Genomic DNA, 21027 nt, shown 5'->3' with positions numbered 1-21027 from the left:
TTACAACATTAGAAGGAAATTACAAATGCACAGGGGTACAGGTCAACTGTCATGTAAAATTTTGTATGTGTTTGTTTGAATGAGTGTAATTTCTTTTTCCTTTTTTTAATGTTTTACCGTGACTATGCTACACACATCACTTTTTCTCAGTACACTTTTACTTTCTGCTGGTTTTCTTTTCCACATTGCTGATTAGTGGTTGCTGATGTTGATCAATGGCTGTAGACTCTGCTGTAATTGAAGTTTAATGACATCTACAGTTCTGAGTGATTGAGTATGACTGCTAATACATGCTCGATTTTGCCAAGGTACTGTCATAAGGCGATGACATAAGTGTCCTTGTTCCTTTTCTGGTATGGTTGCCATCAAGGATGTTGAATGTAACTCCACGATGATTGAGTACTGTATATTGCCCCAATGTGTGCTCTGCTCACAGATTTAACCGCTGTTCTGTTGAATAAGATATTTGTTGCAGCTTGTTGACTATTACTTGTAGTGAATTTGAGAAATCTGATACTGGTGTTGAGGTAAGGGATTGGAAAAGAAAAGGAATCTTCTGTCTTCTGCCCAGATCTTAGGACCTCTCTTCCCTTTGCTTGGTGCCACTTTATGTCTTCTGTCTTGGAACTTGTGCTTCTCAGGCATAGGAATAGGATTTCCTGTTTAGAGGAATTATTTGAAAGGGTTACCAGTTGTTATTATTAGATACTAAGTTTGACTATATCACAGAAGTGATAAATCTGCTTTCAGATACACAAGTGTCTATTGTGTCATTAAGAGAAATATTCCGTATATACTTTTCCAGTTGGTCATAATGATATTATGACATTGTTTCCTGTCACTATTGTTGTCGCTAAAGATGTTTGCTTGCCTTTGTCACAGGTGTTCCAAATGTCTTAATCGCTGTATTTCCCCAATCCTTGTGGCAAAGGGGTGGTGAAGTGTGTGACAAATTCCTTAACATCTGGCTAGTTGTCCACCTGGAGCATCATCTGCCCCAATGTATGGTGTGAGTCAGCTAATTCTTTCCCTTGGTGCCTGGTTTATTGCTACGCCATGTTGTGCAAACGTTTTCACTCAGACCCGTAGCTTCCTGTCGACTCTGGATTTTTTTTAACATCAGCTTTGTGGTGCCCTGCTTCCCCCAGATGTTGGTGATGACATGTGACTCGTCTTCTTGACCTCTTGACCCTTTACAATACATTTACATATATTTACAACAATTTTAACAATAAATGATTACATAGATAATACAATAAATATGAACTTTACACTAAATAGTTATGCAGACTTTGATATTTAATTTTTGTATGTATGAACATGTTCATGAATAACATAGTGAATATACATTCGATATTTAAATACTTTTTTTGAGTTTCAAACGTTTATCATTTATATGTTTGTATTACGTAAGTTTTCTTGACTTCATATATGAATATGATGGATGATATATGGACTAATGTGTTAGTTTGTCATGCTATTAGTTACCTGTTTATTATTTCTTTTTGATCTACTCTACTATTGTAATTAATTAGTGTAATAAGATTTAGAGATGAATAGTTACTTTTTTATGGTTCTTCTGTCTGCATCAAGATATCTGCAGCAACCTGTAAAATAAGTGTCATTTTCCTATGTTATGTGTGGTCTATTGATTATTCTTTCGCTATTTATCGTGAAATTAGTGTAAAACATTTTATTCATTATAAACTTTAAGATGGCTGACATGATGTAAGCCTATAATCTTTCCAGTTCGTGGGTTTACCAATTCCACTGCATTGGCATGAACTATTTTATTAATTACCATAGCTCCTTTATATACGGGATAAAATTTGTGGCAGACCTGTTTCCCTTTATCTGATAACAGATGTGTTCTAACAAGAACCAACTGTCCCACCGAGAATTTTCGTGTGGATGCACTTCTGTCAGCTCTAAGCTTCCATTTTCTCAGCTGCTCATGTAATGTTTTCCAGTGCTATTTTTATGTTCTGTTGGTATGATGGTTTACTGGATGGGGGGGGGGGGGGGAACAGTACCATTTCTCTTACCACATCCACAGGTATTTTGTTTTTGAGGTCTGTGATTAGCAGTAAATGCATAGTACTGGGTGAGATATCATTAATGATATTTTGTAACTGATTTAATTTTGCACCCAATGTCATGTTTCATGAGCTACAGTACAACCAACACCATGTTCCAATATCTTTCATTGTCCATTCTGCACTGTTAGCGCTTGATTTGTAGCAGGATACGAATATGGGTTTAATTTTGTGACTTTTCAAAGTCGCTAAACATGATTGTGACCTGTATTGTGGCCTATTGTCTGATATTAAACATCTACATGTCCCACTTCTTTAAGGAAATCACAGTGTAGTGCTTTAATAAATGTAATACCTTTTGCACGTTTCACAGGGGTCAATGTGATATATTTTGATGCTAATTCTATAACCACGAAAATAAATGCGTTCCCATTCCTTTTCTTGGTAATGGACCGAATAAATCTGTTGCTGCCAAATGTTTTAATTTTTTCGGTACTATAGGTGATAATGGTGGTCTGGTCAGAAATGTCACATGTTTAGCTCGCTGGCAATCTTTACATCTTTTAAGTACTTCACGAATTCGTCTCTCCATATTGAGGAAATTTGCCATCTCTTTGAGTTTCATGAAATATTTCTTTGCTGCAATGTGTCCATTACTTAAATGAGTGTACCATATATAATTATTTATTAATTCATCAGGAATGTGTATCATAGACAAATACTGCTTGGTTCTCGTCTGTGGAACAACACATCATTCTTCAGTAGGTAATGCTGACGAATGTCGATCGAGTTCTTGTTCCTCCATTTATGCTTGACTCCCAATACTTCTTGATCCTTGTTTTGTTCATGTGCAATATTTAAAAAGGTTGTTGTAATGTAATTCTCAAAAGGTACATCTCTAATATAATATATTCCAACTTGGTCTTGATCTGTACCGAACTTACCTGCACCTTGCACCTTTTTGATACTGTGAAAGAAAATCTGCAAAGCTGTCTGCAGGTCCTGGTATGTGTTTTACACAGAAATCATATTCTTGTAAGATTAAAATCCACCTGGCTAGCCTACCATGTGTCAACTTTATGATCCATGTATACAATTGTTTTCCTTCCAAATAGGAAATGTCGAAACTTTCGGAAACCCCAGACGACCGTTAAAGCTTCCAACTTTGCAATAGAATAGTTCCTCTCTCTTTTTGATAAGACACGACTGGCAGATGCAATGGTTTTATGTACAGTCTGGCCACCTTGTTCGTAATGTTGAAATAATACTACTCCTAAATCAGTGTTGGCGCTGTCTGATGCCATACAGAAATCTTGGATAAGATCTGGGTGTGACAGAATTGGTGCTTCCGCTAGCGCCTTTTTTAATTTCTGAAACTCTTGTTCAGCGGTTTCATCCCATATCCATGGAGTGTTTTTAACAGTTAAACTGCATAACCATGGTGTAGCTAGAGTATCTATGCAAATAAATCTTTTCAAAAATGTTACTAGTCCCAAAAAGCCTCTAAGTGTCTTCCTATTATATGGTGTTAGAAAATTTCTTATTGTTTCTGATTTACCTGGATTCGGTTTTATTCCCTGTGCAAATATGACATGTCCCAGAAAGTTTATATGCTTTGTTCCAAATGTGGATTTTTCCAAATTTATTATTGCGCCATGTTCTTTAAGTGTTTGCAATAATGTATCCAGAATGTCACTGTGTTTCCCCCATGATGACTCAGCTATGAGAATGTCGTCTACATAACATGTAGATCGTTCCTGTAATTCCTTAGGTAAAATACTTCCTAAACCTCGACTAAAAGCTGCAGATGAAATGTTCAGTCCGAAAGGGAGTCTTTTAAATCTATAGCACCTACCAAAAGCAGTGAATGCTGTATACTTCCTACATTCTGGCGCTAGTTCAATTTGCCAACAACTACTTCGTAAATCGAGTGATGAGAATACCTTTACACTATAAAATTTTTGTAGTAAATCTTCTAGTCTCATGGGATGATCTGTTTCTGGAGTTATGATTGTGTTAATTTGTCTGGAATCATTTGCCAAAAACTACTTCGTAAATCGAGTGATGAGAATACCTTTACATTATAAAATTTTTGTAGTAAATCTTCTAGTCTCATGGGATGACCTGTTTCTGGAGTTATGATTGTGTTAATTTGTCTGGAATCTAGCACTAAACGTATTGTTCCACCCTTCTTTTCTACAACACATAACAGCCTTTTATACATTGACGGTAAATGTTCAATAACATCCTCCTGTTCCATCTTGTTTAATTCTAAGAATACAGCTCGTCGGCAACTCAATGGAATGTTATATGGGCCTACTCTAAAAGGTCTTTAACATCGAATCTGTATTGAAAATTCTTGATTGCTCCCGGTTTTGGTTCAAATACAATAGCATGCTTGCCTACTATTCCATCTAAATCCCGCCTTTGTTGATTTGTTAACCCCTCTAGACTTTGTATTTTTTTCGATCTCTGTGTGAATATCTTCAAGTATGTCTACATCCATAGGCTCTGACTCACTTATCCTTAGATATCGCGGATTATTCTGACACGCCATATCTCCTTCTACTTGCATCTGTAACTGTGAGTAGTTTCCACAGATTTTTTCACGTCTCAGGTTGTCTTCAAAATATAAAGTAATTTCTCCTAAAGTGAGACATCCTCTGCCCATATCTAATATCGCTTTCTGTTGACTAAGAAAATCAGCTCCGATAATCAAATCAACTGACATTTTCGGCACTATGACGAAGTTGGTTTCTATTATATGACCCTGGCGGTCAAATATAAGTCTTGTCTGCCTTGTGACGTTCGACGAACGTCCTGTAATTGGACCATCTACTTTAACCTTGCGTGTTTTAAACTCTAACAACTCATTGTCGCTATTGCATCGATTAAATAACGTCAACGATACTGCCGTTAACTCACTTCCGCTATCTATAATCGCGTTAACGCCAATATCTTTTACTGTTACACGCAGTATCGAACTTATTTCCAAAATGTTATCATCTTTAACTTCCTCCATTAATGTATCCTCAATTACATCGCAATTTATTCTATTTATTTTTGTCTGTTCAACTATTTGGGGAGAAGTATTTCACGTTTTCAATTCGTGCAACTGTATTTTTGCTACTTTTAGAACAGCTGCTACCTTAGCCAATATCAATTTTACAATCTCATTCTGACACCTAGCTCTCTCTTTTAAATGTGTTTGTTCGTCACAGATTTGCGTGATCGGGTTAGGTTGGATATTAAGACATGACAAATGTTCTTTAACTGTGACAGTATCTCTCGCTAAAATTCTATGGATTCATTAAATTCTATATTAGGTGTGTCTGTACTCGCACCCTGAGTCAATAAATCGTTCTCATGTTTGTTGTCTGTTACTGAAGGTTGCAAATTTACCTTTGTACATCAATCGCTTCTTATGGCGACGCTGTTTTCTGTAGTTGGCTTGATGATGTCACAGTTTTGGTAATATTGCCGTACTATGTCCTCATATGTTGTTGTTGTGGTCTTCAGTCCAGAGACTGTGCAAGCCTCTTCATCTCCCAGTACCTACTGGAACTTACATCCTTCTGAATCTGTTTAGTATATTCATCTCTTGGTCTCCCTCTACGATTTTTATCCTCCACGCTTCCCTCCAATATTAAATTGGGGATCCCCTGATGTCTCAGAATATGCCCTACGAACCGATCCCTCCTTCTAGTCAAGCTGTGCGACAAACTCCTCTCCAATTCTATTCAATACCTCCTCATCTAATCTTCAGCATTCTTCTGTAACACCACATTTCGAACGCTGCTACTCTCTTCTTGTCTAAACTATTTGTCGTCCACCTTACACTTCTATACAAGGCAACACTCCATACAAATACTTCCAGAAACGACTTCTTGACACTTAAACCTATACTCGATGTTAACAAATTCCTCTTCTTCAGAAACGCTTTCCTTGCCATAGCCAGTCTACATTTTATATCCCCTCTACTTCGAACATCATCGGTTATTTTGCTCCCCAAATAGCAAAACTCGTTTACTACTTTAAGCGTCTCGTTTCCTAATCTAATTACCGCAGCTTCACCCGATTTAATTCGACTACATTTCATTATCCTCGTTTGGCTTTTGTTGATGTTCATCTTATATCCTCCTTTCAAGACACTGTCCATTCCGTTCAGCTGCTCTTCCGTGTCCTTTGCTGTCTGTGACAGAATTACAATGTCATCGCCGAACCTCAAGGTATTTATTTCTTCTCCATGGATTTTAATTCCTACTCAGAAATTTTCTTTTCTTTCCTTTGCTGCTTGCTCAGTATGCAGATCGTATATCATCTGGGATAGGCTACAACCCTGTCTCACTCCCTTCCCAACAACTGCTTCCCTTTCATGCACCTTGACTCTTATAACTGCCATCTGGTTTCAGTACAAATTGTGAATAGCCTGTCGTTCCCTGTATTTTACCCCGCCACCTTCAGAATTCGAAAGAGAGTATTCCAGTTAACGTTGTCAAAAGCTTTCTCTAAGTCTACAAATGCTAGAAACGTAGGTTTGAATTTCCTTAATCTATTTTCTAAGATAAGTCGTAGGGTAAGTATTGCCTCACGTGTTCCAACATTTCTATGGAATCAAACTGATCTTCCCCAAGGTCGGCTTCTACCAGATTTTCCATCGTCTGTACAGAATTCGTGTTAGTATTTTGCAGCCGTGACTTATTAAACTGATAGTTCGGTAATTTTCACATCTGTGAACACCTGATTTCTTTAGGATTAGAATTATTGTATTCTCCTAGAAGTCTGAGGGTATTTCGCCTGTCTCATACATCTTGCTCACCAGATGGTAGAGTTTTGTCAGGACTGGCTCTCCCAAGGCCGTCAGTAGTTCTAATGGAATGTTGTCTACTCCCGGGGCCTTGTTTCGACTCAGGTCTTTCAGTGCTCTGTCAAACCCTTCACGCAGTACCGTATCTCCTATCTCATCTTCATCTACATTCTCTTCCATTTCTATAATATTGTCCTCAAGTATCTTGCTCTTCTATACACCCTCTATATACTCTTTCCACCTGTCTGCTTTCCCTTCTTTCCTTAGAACTGGGTTTCCATCTGAGCTCTTGATATTCATGAAAGTGCTTCTCTTTTCTCCAAAGGTCTCTTTAATTTTCCTGTAGGCAGTATCTATCTCACCCCTAGTGATATGCGCCTCTACATCCTTACATTTGTCCACCAGCCATCCCTGCTTAGCCATTTTGCATTTCCTGTCGATCTCATTTTTGAGACATTTGTATTCTATTTTGCATTTTTATATTTTCTCCTTTCATCAATTAAATTCAATAGCTCGTCTGTTACCCAAGGATTTCTATTAGCCCTCGTCTCTTTACCTACTTGATCCTATGATACCTTCACTGTTTCATCCCTCAAAGCTACCCATTCTTCTTCTACCATAATTCTTTCCCCCATTGTTTTCAATCGTTCCCTAATTCTTTCCCTGAAGCTCTCTACAACCTCAGGTCCCATCTCCTCAATTTCCCACCTTTTTGCAGTTTCTTCAGTTTTAATCTACATTTAACAACCAAGAGATTGTGATCAGAGACCACATCTGCCCCTGGAAATGTCTTACAATTTAACACCTGGTTCCTGAATCTCTGTCTTACCGTTATAAAATCTATCTGAGACCTTCCAGTGTCTCCATGCTTCTTCCATGTATACAACCTTCTTTTATGATTCTTGAACCAAGTGTTACCTATGATTAAGTTATGCTCTGTGCAAAATTCTACCAGGCGGCTTCCTCTTTCATTCCTTAATCCCATTCCATCTTCAGCTACTACGTTTCCTTCTCTTCCATTTCCTACTATCGAGTTCCAGTCACCCATGGCTATTAAATTTTCGTCTCCCTACACTATCTGAATAACTTCTTTTATCTCATCATACATTTTATCAATCTCTCCATCATCTGTGGAGCTAGTTGGCATTTAAACTTATACTACTGTGGTAGGCGTGGGCTCCGTATCTATCTTCGCCACAATAATGCATTCACTATGCTGTTTGTAGTAGCTTACCCGCACTCCTATTTGTTTTATTCATTATTAAACCTACTCCTGTGCTACCCCTCTTTGATTTTGTATTTATAATCCTGTATTCACCTGACCAAAAGTCTTGTTCCTCCTGCCACCGAACTTCACTAATTCCCACTATATCTAACTTTAACCAATCCATTCCCCTTTTTAAATGTTATAACCTACCTGCCCGTTTAAGGGATCTGACATTCCACGCTCCGATCCATAGAATGCGTTTTCTTTCTCCTGATAACGACGCCCTCCTGAGTAGCCCCGCCCGGAGATCTGAATGGGGGACTATTTTACCTGCAGAATATGTTACCCAAGAGGACGCCATCATCATTTAACCATACAGTAAAGCTGCATGCCCTCGGGAAAAATTACGTCTGTAGTTTCCCCTTGCTTTCAGCCATTTGGGGTACCAGCACAGCAAGGCCGTTTTGGTTAGTGTTACAAGGCCAGATTAGTCAATCATTGAGACTGTTGCCCCTGCAACTACTGAAAAGGCAGCTGATCTTAGAAAATCTTGTAATGTGTCAAACTTTTGGTTAGTTGTACGTGTTTGTACTTTTCTTTTTTCTCGGACCTATAGTAGCCGTATTGAGTGCTGTTCAGAATCAAATATTTGCGTCATATGCGTCAACGCTTCCTCATTGTCATTTAGTTCATGAATAGGTACAGCTTGGAGTTCGTTCTCGGGTCCATATCTGTCCATTCTGTCTCGTCCCAACACTTCAATAGTGACTTCCTTCCAATCTGAAATATCGGTCCTGATACTTCTAACGAACCTTTTCTTCCCTATTTCCAGTTTCGATTCCTGACCATCATATCGTAACCTTCTTATCGCTACATTTACTGTGTTGTCCATCTCTGCAGAAGGTATATCATCTGCTCGAACCCCTGCAATGCCAACTGTTAGTCATTCTGGACGCTTCCCTGGATTTGGTGGTCGTAATTCCACCTCCCACTGCGATTCATTTCTCCTGAAATTTCCTGACGTGTTTGGTTGTGGCTGCTTTCCAGCACCAACTCCCCATCTGCTTTCTCTCCATGGACCTGGAGATCGCTGATTGAAATCAGGCTGTCGGTTTTCCAGAGTTCTCCAGTTCAAATGGTTCAAATGGCTCTGAGCACTATGCGACTTAATTTCTGAGGTCATCAGTCGCCTAGAACTTAGAACTAATTAAATCTACCTAACCTAAGGACATCACACACATCCATGCCCGAGGCAGGATTCGAACCTGCGACCGTAGCGGTCACGCGGTTCCAGACTGAGGCGCCTAGAACCGCACGGCCTCAACGGCCGGCTTGTTCTCCAGTTGCCATTCCGATTATCGTCCCTGTTTGTCCTATTCGAACTATTATTATTATTAAAGCCATATCCGTTACGTTGTGGTAACGTGTTTACACTGTTCCCACCTACGTAATTATTGCCATTTCTCCCAGAATTCAAGCCCATTACCTGTCTACCATTACTGCCAGTACTGTCATTCTTATTACTTGTCCTTTCAAAGTTATTCTGTCCTGACTCGAGACGTCTTTGAGCGTCGTTTTCACACATGAATTCGACCTCTCGAAAAATACCTTTGAATGTTTCAACATTGTCACCCCCTCGTCCTATCAATGTCTGTTGATATCTCATCAGTAATTTCGTCTTGTATATTTGGATTGGACTGTCTAAATATTGATTTCGCTTAGCCAAATTCTCGAATAAATTGACTGCGGTTTTCTCTCGCGAGTTTTGAAATGAGACGTTTTGCAATAGGCCATACTTTATTCTCGTTAGTGCCTCCGGTGACCAATATCTAGCAATAAAGGCTGCACGAAACGATTCATACGAATCACAAGTCTCCGCTATCTTTTGCATAGTTTCCGCTGTATTTCCGTCCATGTGTGCACAAACGAAATTATGTTTCACAGGACAGTGTGTTGGTATCCCTACTTTGAATTGATTTATGAACGTGCGAGGGTGCAGACTGTTTGGGTCTTCCTTATAGTGCTGATATTTTCACACTGTAAGAAAGTGATTACCATCAAACTTTCGTAATTCGTTCTGCGATGTACCTTCCGTGTTTTGGAAACTCAAATTCTGACCTAGTTTTGCATCAAATCTCCGCATACGTGTGTAATTTGGCTGCTCATTGTGTGACATTTGTGCTGCAGAATCACTTGCAGGTTTCTTTTCCCAACATGCGTGCATAACACCCGCTACGACCGGCTCTGTATCTTGTCTAGAAAGTATTTCTGGCCCGTGAGATACCGTACAGTAACCTGTCGGTGCTCGTGATACTGGTTGTGGTAATGCGTAATGTTGCGCTTTCGCTTGGTCTGCGTACGTCACGCTCTATGTTTGACGTATGTAACCTTGTTGTAAACCACATTGTTCCCTACTGTTACTGTACTGTTCTCGAATATGCTGTCTTGAATTAATTTCCCGATCTCTGTTTGTGTTTTCAGAATGACATTCACATGTGCCTTTTCGTCGCGTGTCACACGTACTTTCACGTTCGTTTTCTGTTGCGTTAGTGGCGACTGTTGGCTTTGCCGTCTTCACAGTAGTATCTACTGATATTAATGTGGATTCTGTCGTCGTCTGCGACTCCCCACTAACGCTTTCTGCATCTAATCGACTTTCAATTGAAGGCAAAATTTCCCGTCTGAGCCTTTGAAGTTGATGTTCGTTTTTCTCTTGTATCTTTTCTGTACGAGCATCGAATTTCCGTAATGCAGCTTTAGTTGTTCAAGTTATGAGACATCGTCTCAGCAATGACATGTTTCCTTTTTGTCGACGCTCTGATGGCAAAAGCTTCGACCTGTTGTTTTACTTTCTTGACATTTTGTTGGTATCTTCACGTAGCGTATTTACGTTTGCTTGTACAGTGTCGATGTCTGTTCTCATTTGCGCGTGCCCTGTCATAAGCGTTTGATGCGTTACTTGTGCTTCTTGAGCTTCAGTTCGGATTTGATCTAATACTCCTTGTATATTATCACGCGTTTTCTGTATTTCTCTATTACTTTTTTTCAGCCCTTGTGTTATTCATCCTTCTTAACACTCTGCTAATTCTTTTTGCCCTTTATTAGTTTCTTAAGATGTTTGTAGTAAACGCTGGAACATAACCAATATGTTAGCATTTTCTACACTTACATCATTCTCACCTGTTGTCATGTGATGCAACCATTCCCCATCTCGCCTTTCGTAACAGTGTTTGCCTCTCTTCCGAACGCAGTGTATGTGCACTAACATTCGTGCTTTCATATGACTGTGAAACTGTCTGATTCATTATTATCACGTTCAGTTCTACATACAGTAAATTGCTGTCTACTGATTCTACATCTGAATCATGTGCAACACTATTCTCATGCCAATTACTTTGACCTGATTGAATGCCATGGGTTGCACTTTCAGTCTCATTTGGTATTGCCACATTCTCTGTTTTGGGTGGTTCATGTGGCTGTTGTGTGTCCAACTCGATCCTATCAAGGTTTGCCATTATTTCGCTATGTCTTGACCTATTATTGTCAATTTCGATCGTTCTTCCACGCGTTGTTGTTCTTGAATTTTATGAACTTGACTATGCGTTAACATCAGATTGTAAGATTTGACTTTACCCCAAAATATCATTCACACAGTTCTAAACTCAATCTTTTTGTTGATGATGTTGAGACAGAACTCAACACAACCCAATACAACAATATCTTTGCCCCAGAAATAAACATACAAAAATACACTTCTATCTACACTTATGTACTACTTATTTACTTAACTACTCAGTTGAGTCACATTTAATGGTAAAATTAATTTTCTCCAATTTGCGTTAGCTTTTGTCTACCTTTCGATCTATCAGTTTTCTATCCTGTCTAGCAGAATGCTATTAATTAAAAATCTTGGCACGCTATCAGAATGCTGTTAATTCAGTATCCTGGCAAGGTATAGCCATTTTGTAATGTGTCGTTGTATTTGATAATTTTGAATGCGGCAAAGGATATCGTTCTGTCTTCTCAAGCCCAGGGTGGTAAACAGACATTCCACATAGCTATTAATTCTAGCTCTATCTCAAAGTAATCAGAAATGCTACTGTGACATTCCAAGGATACATAAATTATTATTAATGACAAGTTTGGGATTTAACCTAAAATGATAACACAGTCTCTCCCTCTTCCATATTACATTTAGTTTACCAAAGCTCTCAAGAATCAAGTTATAATCAATAAGCAAGTATAATTACTTCTTACCGAGCGAGGTGGCGCAGTGGTTAGCACACTGGACTTGCATTCGGGAGGACGACGGTTCAATCCCGTCTCCAGCCATCCTGATTTAGGTTTTCCGTGATTTCCCTAAATCGCTTCAGGCAAATGCCGGGATGGTTCCTTTGAAAGGGCACAGCCGATTTCCTTCCCAATCCTTCGCTAACCCAAGCATTCGCTCCGTCTCTAATGACCTCGTTGTCGATGGGACGTTAAACACTAACCACCACCATCATCTAATTACATCTTCTGTCAATAAATTAATTAATATTCAAACATTGAATATGTTACTAATAAAACTATATCTCTATATGTGAAAATGTTATCAATTTAAACAAGTAAATCTTTAGCAGTGAAAATGACACCTATGCCATAGCTGTACAATGAACTAAGTTGGGAGAGGATGACTTTATCTAATTTATTCTCATGTACTCATTGGAGGGTAGGTTAGTAATTAGCTCTTGAATTTCTGTATTCAAAGTGTACGCATGTTGGAGTATGCAACTCTCGCAAAACTGGACTCAACATGTAATTTTGCCAAAAGTACTTTGTACATTACCAAACGGCAACTGAAGCGGCGTTGTCTCCACGCTGGATCTGAAATCGCTAATTCCCTAGTCTGGCCTTGACTGAAAGTATTCAGCCTTAAACGCTATGTGTTCCGTGGAACGTTCAAATTTCACTAGTCCAAATTGATGGCAATTGCACACTCGCTCTGGGTTGAAGCGATGTGCGCAAAATTCAGCCAGAAAAGATTCCCGCAGGAATATTTAACTATCGCTTTACGTTTGTCGCTATGGTACGTGAGGCGTATCGCCCTCACTTCGCAAACATAGAGTCAGAGTCGCGCCTTTACCACACGCAGGTATGTGGCCTGACGCTAGACGTGAGCGACCGCTCTCTCTGTCTCTGTGTCTTAGTTCAGTTCTCAGACTGCTTTTATACGACGTTGTCATCCCCACCTTGATTCTACTATGTCACAAGTCTGGCTTCAGCCGACCGCTCCCACGTTAATGGTAAATTCTTATTTTTCTTGCCCGGGTCCCCACTCGTTATTGTTACTGGCCACTTACTTCCGTCTCGGCTGTGTATTCTAATAGGTATTATATTGACTTTCCCTTATTTCTTTCTGCAGTGCACCTGGACTTTGTTTTGTTAAAGCTAACTGAGTCATTCCAATGTCATTAGCCACCTGCTTTGTCCATCTCCTAGCTGCATACACTTAGTTATATTACTCACGCCTCTGTCGTTTAAAGGGTAAATCGTTTGTTATGTCATACATGAGATGATGTTTATTATTTCTTGTTGCCAATAATGTCGTTACTTGATGGGGATTTTTTCGGTATCGTCGTTATGCAGCTTATGCAAGGCCCGACAATGTGGACATCTTACAAGGAAACATACGGGGTGGTACATTGATCATGACCAGGCCAAATATCTCACGAAATAGCGTCAAACGAAAACACTACAAAGAACGAAACTCGTCTAGCTTGAAGGGGGAAACCAGGTGGCGCTATAGTTGGCCCGCTACTTGGCAGTGCCACAGGTCAAACGGATATCAACTGCGTTTTTTTAAAAATAGGAACCCCCATTTTTTTATTACATATTCGTGTAGTACGTAAAGAAATATGAATGTATTAGTTGGACCATTTTTTCGCTTTGTGATAGATGGCGCTGTACTAGTCACAAACATATGGCTCACAATTATAGATGAACAGTTGGTAACAGGTAGGTTTCTTAATACGGAATGTAGGTACTTTTGAACATTTTATTTTGGTTGTTCCAATCTGATAAATGTACCTTTGCGAACCTATCATTTCTGAGAACGCAAGCTATTATGGGGTGATTACCTGTAAATACCACATTAATGCAATAAATGCTCAACATTATGTCCGTCAACCTCAATGCATTTGGCAATACGTGTAAAGATATTCCTCTCAACAGCGAGTAGTTCGCCTTCCGTAATGTTCGCACATGAATTGACAATGCGCTGACGCATATTGTCAGGCGTTGTCGGTGGATCACGATATCAGATATCCATCAACTTTCCCCACAGAAAGAAATCCGGGGACGTCAGATCCGGTGAACGTGTGGGCCATTGTATGGTGCTTCAACGACTAATCCACCTGTCATGAAACATGCTATTCAATACCGCTTCAACCGCACGTGAGCTATGTGCCGGACATCCATCATGTTGAAAGTACATCGCCATATTGTCATCCAGTGAAACATCTTGTAGTAACATCGGCAGAACATTACGTAGTAAATCAGAATACATTGCACCATTTAGACTGCAATCGATAAAATGGGAGCCAATTATCCTTCCTCTCATAATGTCGCACCATACATTAACCCACCAAGGTCGCTGATGTTCCGCTTGTCGCAACCATCGTGGATTTTCCGTTGCCCAATTGTGCGTATTTTGCCGGTTTACGTTACTGCTGTTGGTGAATGACGCTTCGTCACTAAATAGAACGCGTGCAAGCAATCTGTCATCGTCACGTAATTTCTCTTGTGCCCAGTGGCAGAACTGTACACGACATTCAAAGTCGTCGCCATGCAATTCCTGGTGCATAGAAATATGGTACGGGTGCAATCGATGTTGACGTAGCACTCTCAACACCGACGTTTTTGAGATTCCCGATTCTCGCGCAATTTGTCGGCTACTAATGTGCGGATTAGTCGCGACAGCAGCTAAAACAGCTTCTTGAGCATCATCATTTGTTGCAGGTCGTGGTTGACGTTTCACGTGTGGCTGAACACTTACCGTTTCCTTAAGTAATGTAACAATCCGGCGAACGGTCAGGACACTTGGATGATGTCGTCCAGGATACCGAGCAGCCCGTTGGGCATTTTGATCACGATGGCCATTCATCAACACGATATCGACCTTTTCCGCAATTGGTGAACGGTCCATTTTAACACGGGTAATGTATCACAAAGCAAATACCGTCCTAACTGGCGGTATGTTACGTGATACCACGTACTTATACCTTTGTGACTATTACAGCGCCATATATCACAAAGCGAAAAAAGTGGTCCAACTAAATCATTCATATTTCTTCACGTACTACACGAATATGTAATAAAGAATGGGGGTTTCTATTTAAAAAAAACGCAGTTGATATTCGTTTGACCTATGGCAGTGCCATGTAGCGGGCCAACCATAGCGCCACCTGGTTTCCCTCTTCAAGGTGGACGAGTTTCGTTCTTTGTAGTTTTTTCGTTTGATGCTTATTTCGGGAGATATTTGGCGCAGTCATTATCAATGGACCACCCTGTATAGGAAACTGAGTAGAGAACCCACTGATAAATCTCTTAGAATTTTTACAAGGCTGATAAAGGAGTCCTCTATAGAATAGAGCTTTCAGAAAGGCCTGTTCAGGTCAGTTGCGCTACTACCAAGAGTTTAACGATCGCAGAAGGTACACAAAGAACATTTTTCTCTAAGGCTTATAGTGAGCGCGATTGGTTCGTCTACCTATCCGATTGCCAAGGTCTCGACGACGTTTTTACGACTGTGTTTGGGCCGTTTGGTTTCGTGTATCAAGAATTCGGCACATTGTACCAAATTAAACGGCATAGTGGTACAGCTGTAGGATATATTAGTTCTGATGTGGTTTCGGTATTCGCTACGGTTTCGCTCAATGAAGTGTTGCAACACCTGAATCAGATTTTTCCTCTCGATGCTACGGAACTATTTAAATATTGCTGCAGAATCATGTAATTCAAACGGAGCGATGAGTTCTATGAATAGAAGGATAATGTCGCTACGGGGAGCCCATTAAGAACGGTTACAGCAAACTTCCTTATGGAAAAATTCGAGGAGCAGGTACTGTTAAACGAGAACAAGAAATCGAATATGTGGTTCCGGTATGTGGGTAATTCATTTGTTTTGTGTTGGCATGGCAGCGAGGAACTGGATCGTTTTCACAATAGTCTCAACAGGATCAATCCGAATATTCTGTCTACCATGGATGAGGAGGAGGAGGCAGAAGAAGATTGAATTTTCTTGATGTGCTAGTTTTCAGGAAAGAAGATGGTAGGTTGGGCCGCAGGGTTTACCGAAAACAGGTGCACACAGTACTTTACCTACGCCGGGATTCGAACCACCATCGAAAACAATAGCGAGACATCATAAAAACGTTGGCGGGTAGGTCAAGCAAAATCTGCAAACCAGAGCTGCTTGATACAAAATTAAAAAACATCAGTGCATTGCTCAAGAGTGACGTGGCGCGAGTCGTGCTTGGGTAGCTCAGTCGGTAGAGCACTTTCCAGCGAACGGCAAAGGTCGCGAGTTCGAGTCTCGGTCCGGAACACTGTTTTAATCTGCCAGGAAGTTTCATATCAGCGCACACTCCCCTGCAGAGTGAAAATCTCATTCTGGCTCTGCCGGCCGCGGTGGTCTAGCGGTTCTAGGCGCTCAGTCCGGAACCGCGCGACTGCTACGGTCGCAGGTTCGAATCCTGCCTCGGGCATGGATGTGTGTGATGTCCTTAGGTTAGTTAGGTTTAAGTAGTTCTAAGTTCTAGGGGACTGATGACCACAGATGTTATGTCCCATAGTACTCAGAGCCATTTGAACCATTTGAATCATTCTGGCTCTAAGCTCTATGGGACTTCACATCTGAGGTCATCAGTCCCCTAGACTTAGAACTACTTAAAGTTAACTAACCTAAGGACTTCACACACATCCATGCCTGAGGCAGGATTCGAAACTGCGACCGTAGCAGCAGCGCGGTTCCGGACTGAAGCGCTCGGCCACAGCGGCCGGCGAGCTTTTAGAACACTGCGTAAAAACGGAGCAGTGCGCAAGCGCCGATGAAATCGAAAGTTATCCTGTCTTTAATTAAGAACATTACTGACAGCATAGGGAAAACTAGAAAAAGCGTACAGGATACCACGTGTGGGAGGGAGAAGGAGATGTGAATTTTATTTAGATTCTATAAATGAAATGCAAGGAGTGTTGTTCAACATATAAGTGGTTTATTCAGTGAAAGGGCTGCAAACGCGGTAATATACAAGTGAAAGCGTGTTTTTCGAGCATATTTTGGCGGTGTCAACTTTGAAGAGCCACAGACGGCAAACCATAATTATGTTAAAATTTTACTTTGTACAGTTTAAAGATAACCCGCAAATATTCGCAGCAGACACAGTTATTACTGGGGATATCCGCACTCGCGCAGACATGTTACTATAAGCAGTGTTGTTTTCAAGTGAAAGCTGTGAGAGGATTATTAGCGCAGAGATTAAAAAAATTAAAATAGGAAGCGTCTATAGTTTGCATGTTATGCTCGTTGTCTTCTATTGTCCTCCCTTCATTCCAGTATAAAGGCTTGTTCACAAGTATAAACGAATGGCAGTGAACATTGGCGAATTACCTATGAATACTCGTCTGCAGCAGTGTAAACGATGTTTTACACTCGTTCGCTCTAGTATATACCAGGACTCAGAGGGACCGATGATCTAGCAGTTAGATGACGGCTATTATTCATTTATTTCACTGTTGCGATTTCAGCTCTAGAGCCATTTTCAAGTACCAAGGGGAAGGTCTTGTAAGGTAATGCTTCTTAAATTGTTTACCAAATGTTACCACACTATGCTTTGCATTTTGTTATCCATATGTTATAATGGTTTCAGGTTTGACATTGCACACAAAAATGCCTCTACACCCTAAATTACGATAGTGAAGTGAATAAACAGTTTTAAAAAGTCCAAATCGCAGCAAAGATTTCATTTTAAAATTATATGATATGATTCTTGTACAGGAAGGGCTGCCACGTTATATCGAATATAACATCGACAAAATTTAAATAGGATCGAATGCTTATGGCTCTTTATTAATTCTTACTCGTAACTGATTTATTGATTTACCTGAATTTAAAATCCACTCGCGTAACCTTTCTTTATCTTTGACGGGAAATCTGAACATTTTTAGTTAAGAATTTGTTCGTCTACTCCTTCCACAGTTGATACTCGTAGGTCCTCGGTATGACGACACGATCCACTACCACCGGTATGTCAGAAACAGCTGTACTTCACAGACGCCAAATGTGGAAAGCTGCACACATTTGGCCGATGTTGCCACATATTTCATAGAACGGAGTGCCATCTAGTGGTTGATTCCAGAAGTAAGGGTGTGACGCTGTTGCCGCCTGGTGGCCGTTCCCTGACAAGGGTTGCCTGCTAGACCAAGCGATGGGGCAATCTGTTTCTTACGTGATCTGGGATAAAATGCCTGACAGTGAACAAAGTTAAGTTTGAAACAAAAATGAAAACTTTTCTCTTTGAGTGTTACTGTAATGTCTAATGGTGATGAGTAGAAATTAATGATTAGCATCTCCTTGTCTTAAATTAAAAAGCAAAAAAAAAAAAAAAAAAAAAAAAAAAAAAAAAAAAAAAAAAAAATAGAGAGAGAAGGCTAATGCATGACCAGCATGGAGGCTTATTTACAACAAAAATTAATGTAACATCATTATGATTTAACGTGCAAATGACACATGGAACATGAAACTAATTAACTAACTAGCTGTTGATGTATGACAAAACGTGGTATACATTTACAAAGTTTGCAAACCTTAAAATTAAATCGAAATGAAGCAGATAATCAAAGTAGACTTAGATTCCAATTCTGATATGTTTGTCTATTCCTGAATAACTGACAGAGTTACTGGCAACAAATATTCTGGGAAAAGAAGAAAATAGGCTATTGTTGGAAAAGTAAGCCTGTATGTTAAGGCAAAACATCCATTTTACAGGGCCTAACATTTTGGGGCAATCCTTGTTTAAAAACTATATCGTTTTCTTATCCTGTAAATTGCTATCATTAGTCACACACTAAATGACGCGTCATGGTAAGATTTCAAAGTGAGAACATGCGTAAATTATGATTTGAATAGCGCACTGACAATCTAATAAGACAAGAACTCTATTCTTCTTGGAAGTATACTGTATCTGTATGCAGTTCCGTTTCTTTGACATTTCAGTAATCGTTCACTTTGTTGAAATGTGCAAGGTACGATAGCGTGCCTTGCTTCTTTCGTCATTTCACGCCTTTGCTGTGCGGTAACAAAGAAAAAGTTTTATTTTTTTTTTTTTTTTTTTTTGCAAACTTGAACATTGAAAGTGCATACGAGATGAAAGTTGGAAGTGCAACGAACAGCACAGTATCAGTAAGCAGACAAGCATCTGTTTCGGTGTTCCACAGTTCATTTGCTATCGATAGAAATATAGCAAAAGTGGAATTAAATGGCTTACTAAGGTATCCTGTTCACGACATATCCTTCTCTTCTTTGTTATTCGAAATATATCGACAAATGACTAAGCTGTTACTATTTGCTGATGATACAGTGGTGTGGGGAACAGGCAGTAAGGAGGTACAAAAACAAATAGACATCCTAAATGATAAGGTCGAGGAATATGGAATGAAATTAGTGTGGAGAAAAGCAAGACCATGGTGGTAACTAGAGGGGATAGAGAGGGCGACGGACAAAATTCATATTAAGGGACGGGATATTGAAATAGTGGACATCTTTAAATATTTGGGAAGTGTATTAATGAGGAATGCTCGTTTGGAGATAGAAATTAGCAAAAGAATACAACAGAGTAGTACATTTTACCAGTGTGTGAGGGACTTGGTGTGGGGAAGGGAAGTGCCAATGAGATGCAAGCTGGGCTATACAAGACTTACTTCACACCAATACTAATTAACGGCTCATAGACCTGGACTGTGATAGAAGAGAGGAGAGTAGGAGACAATCCAGTGAAATGAAGTTTCTGAGAAGTATGCTAGGGAAGACAAGGAGAGACGGAGTGAAAAATGAAAATGTTAGGAAGGAAATTAGAATAGTGGAATGGAGATGTTGACTGAGAAAATTGAGTAGAATAGATTAAAATTGTTTGGGCATGTGAAGAGGATGGGAGAGGGAAGAATACCAAGAAGAATTATGGAGTCCAAGATTGAGGGCAAGAGGCCAAGAGGAAGACCGAGAACAAGATGGACTGATACAATAAAGATGAGTTTAAGGAGAAACCTGCTATGGAACCAAATTGTGGAAGAAGAATGGTGGAAGGCAAAGTAAGGTGGCGAAGCACCATTGATGTCCGATCGCGACAAGATGTTGGATAGAGGGGAAACGAAGATGATTATGATGACTAAGCTACATTAATGAGGCCAAATGTGTCGTACTATTGGAGGAGAATACGCATTCAAGACTAGAAGAACGTTCGAAATTGTGTTCCTGACACTATATTGCTCATGTGTGCTCTATAAGTTTTAGTTTTTCAGGCAGTTGTTGCGCATACACACGAGAGAAATAATGAACAAGAAGCAATCAAATAGTGTGCTAATGTTTTGGGCTATTTACGATGGCAGCAAGCCCAAAGAACTCTGGCTTCAAAAGAACATACAGCGTAAATCTACAGCGCCAACCGCGGAGGTAAAAAAAAAGAAGGGACTTGTCATTACATCACAAACTTGTAGCCGACATCCGCCATCCGATGTAGCCCAAATCATAGTTTCAACGCATTTATACTTCCATGGAACACCGCGGTGATACTTTCCCATTATGTCATTGACGGGCCCATGTCCAGTTTCGATCATATATTTATCGGCTTTTGTGGTCGTATCCTAAATTGTATCTTGTGCTTTTATCGAGTGGAGATGTAGTGGCTTTATGAAACTGGCAGCTAGCGTCGTTTACGGATGTA

General features: G+C 39.9%; 1 protein-coding gene across 1 annotated transcript in view; it reads left to right on the top strand.

Moving 5' to 3' along the window:
• LOC124605940 (solute carrier family 22 member 7-like) overlaps window positions 1-21027 on the top strand; it is a 132651-nt gene that overhangs the window by 6129 nt on the left and 105495 nt on the right. Inside the window, exon 2 of the mRNA XM_047137899.1 lies at window positions 476-527. Coding sequence (XP_046993855.1) covers window positions 476-527 — 52 coding nt within the window. The remainder of the gene's footprint in view (window positions 1-475; window positions 528-21027) is intronic.

This window comes from Schistocerca americana, chromosome 3, assembly GCF_021461395.2.
Source record: "Schistocerca americana isolate TAMUIC-IGC-003095 chromosome 3, iqSchAmer2.1, whole genome shotgun sequence".
NCBI classification, from domain to species: Eukaryota; Metazoa; Arthropoda; class Insecta; order Orthoptera; family Acrididae; genus Schistocerca; species Schistocerca americana.
This window is presented reverse-complemented; position numbering and strand designations above follow the sequence as displayed.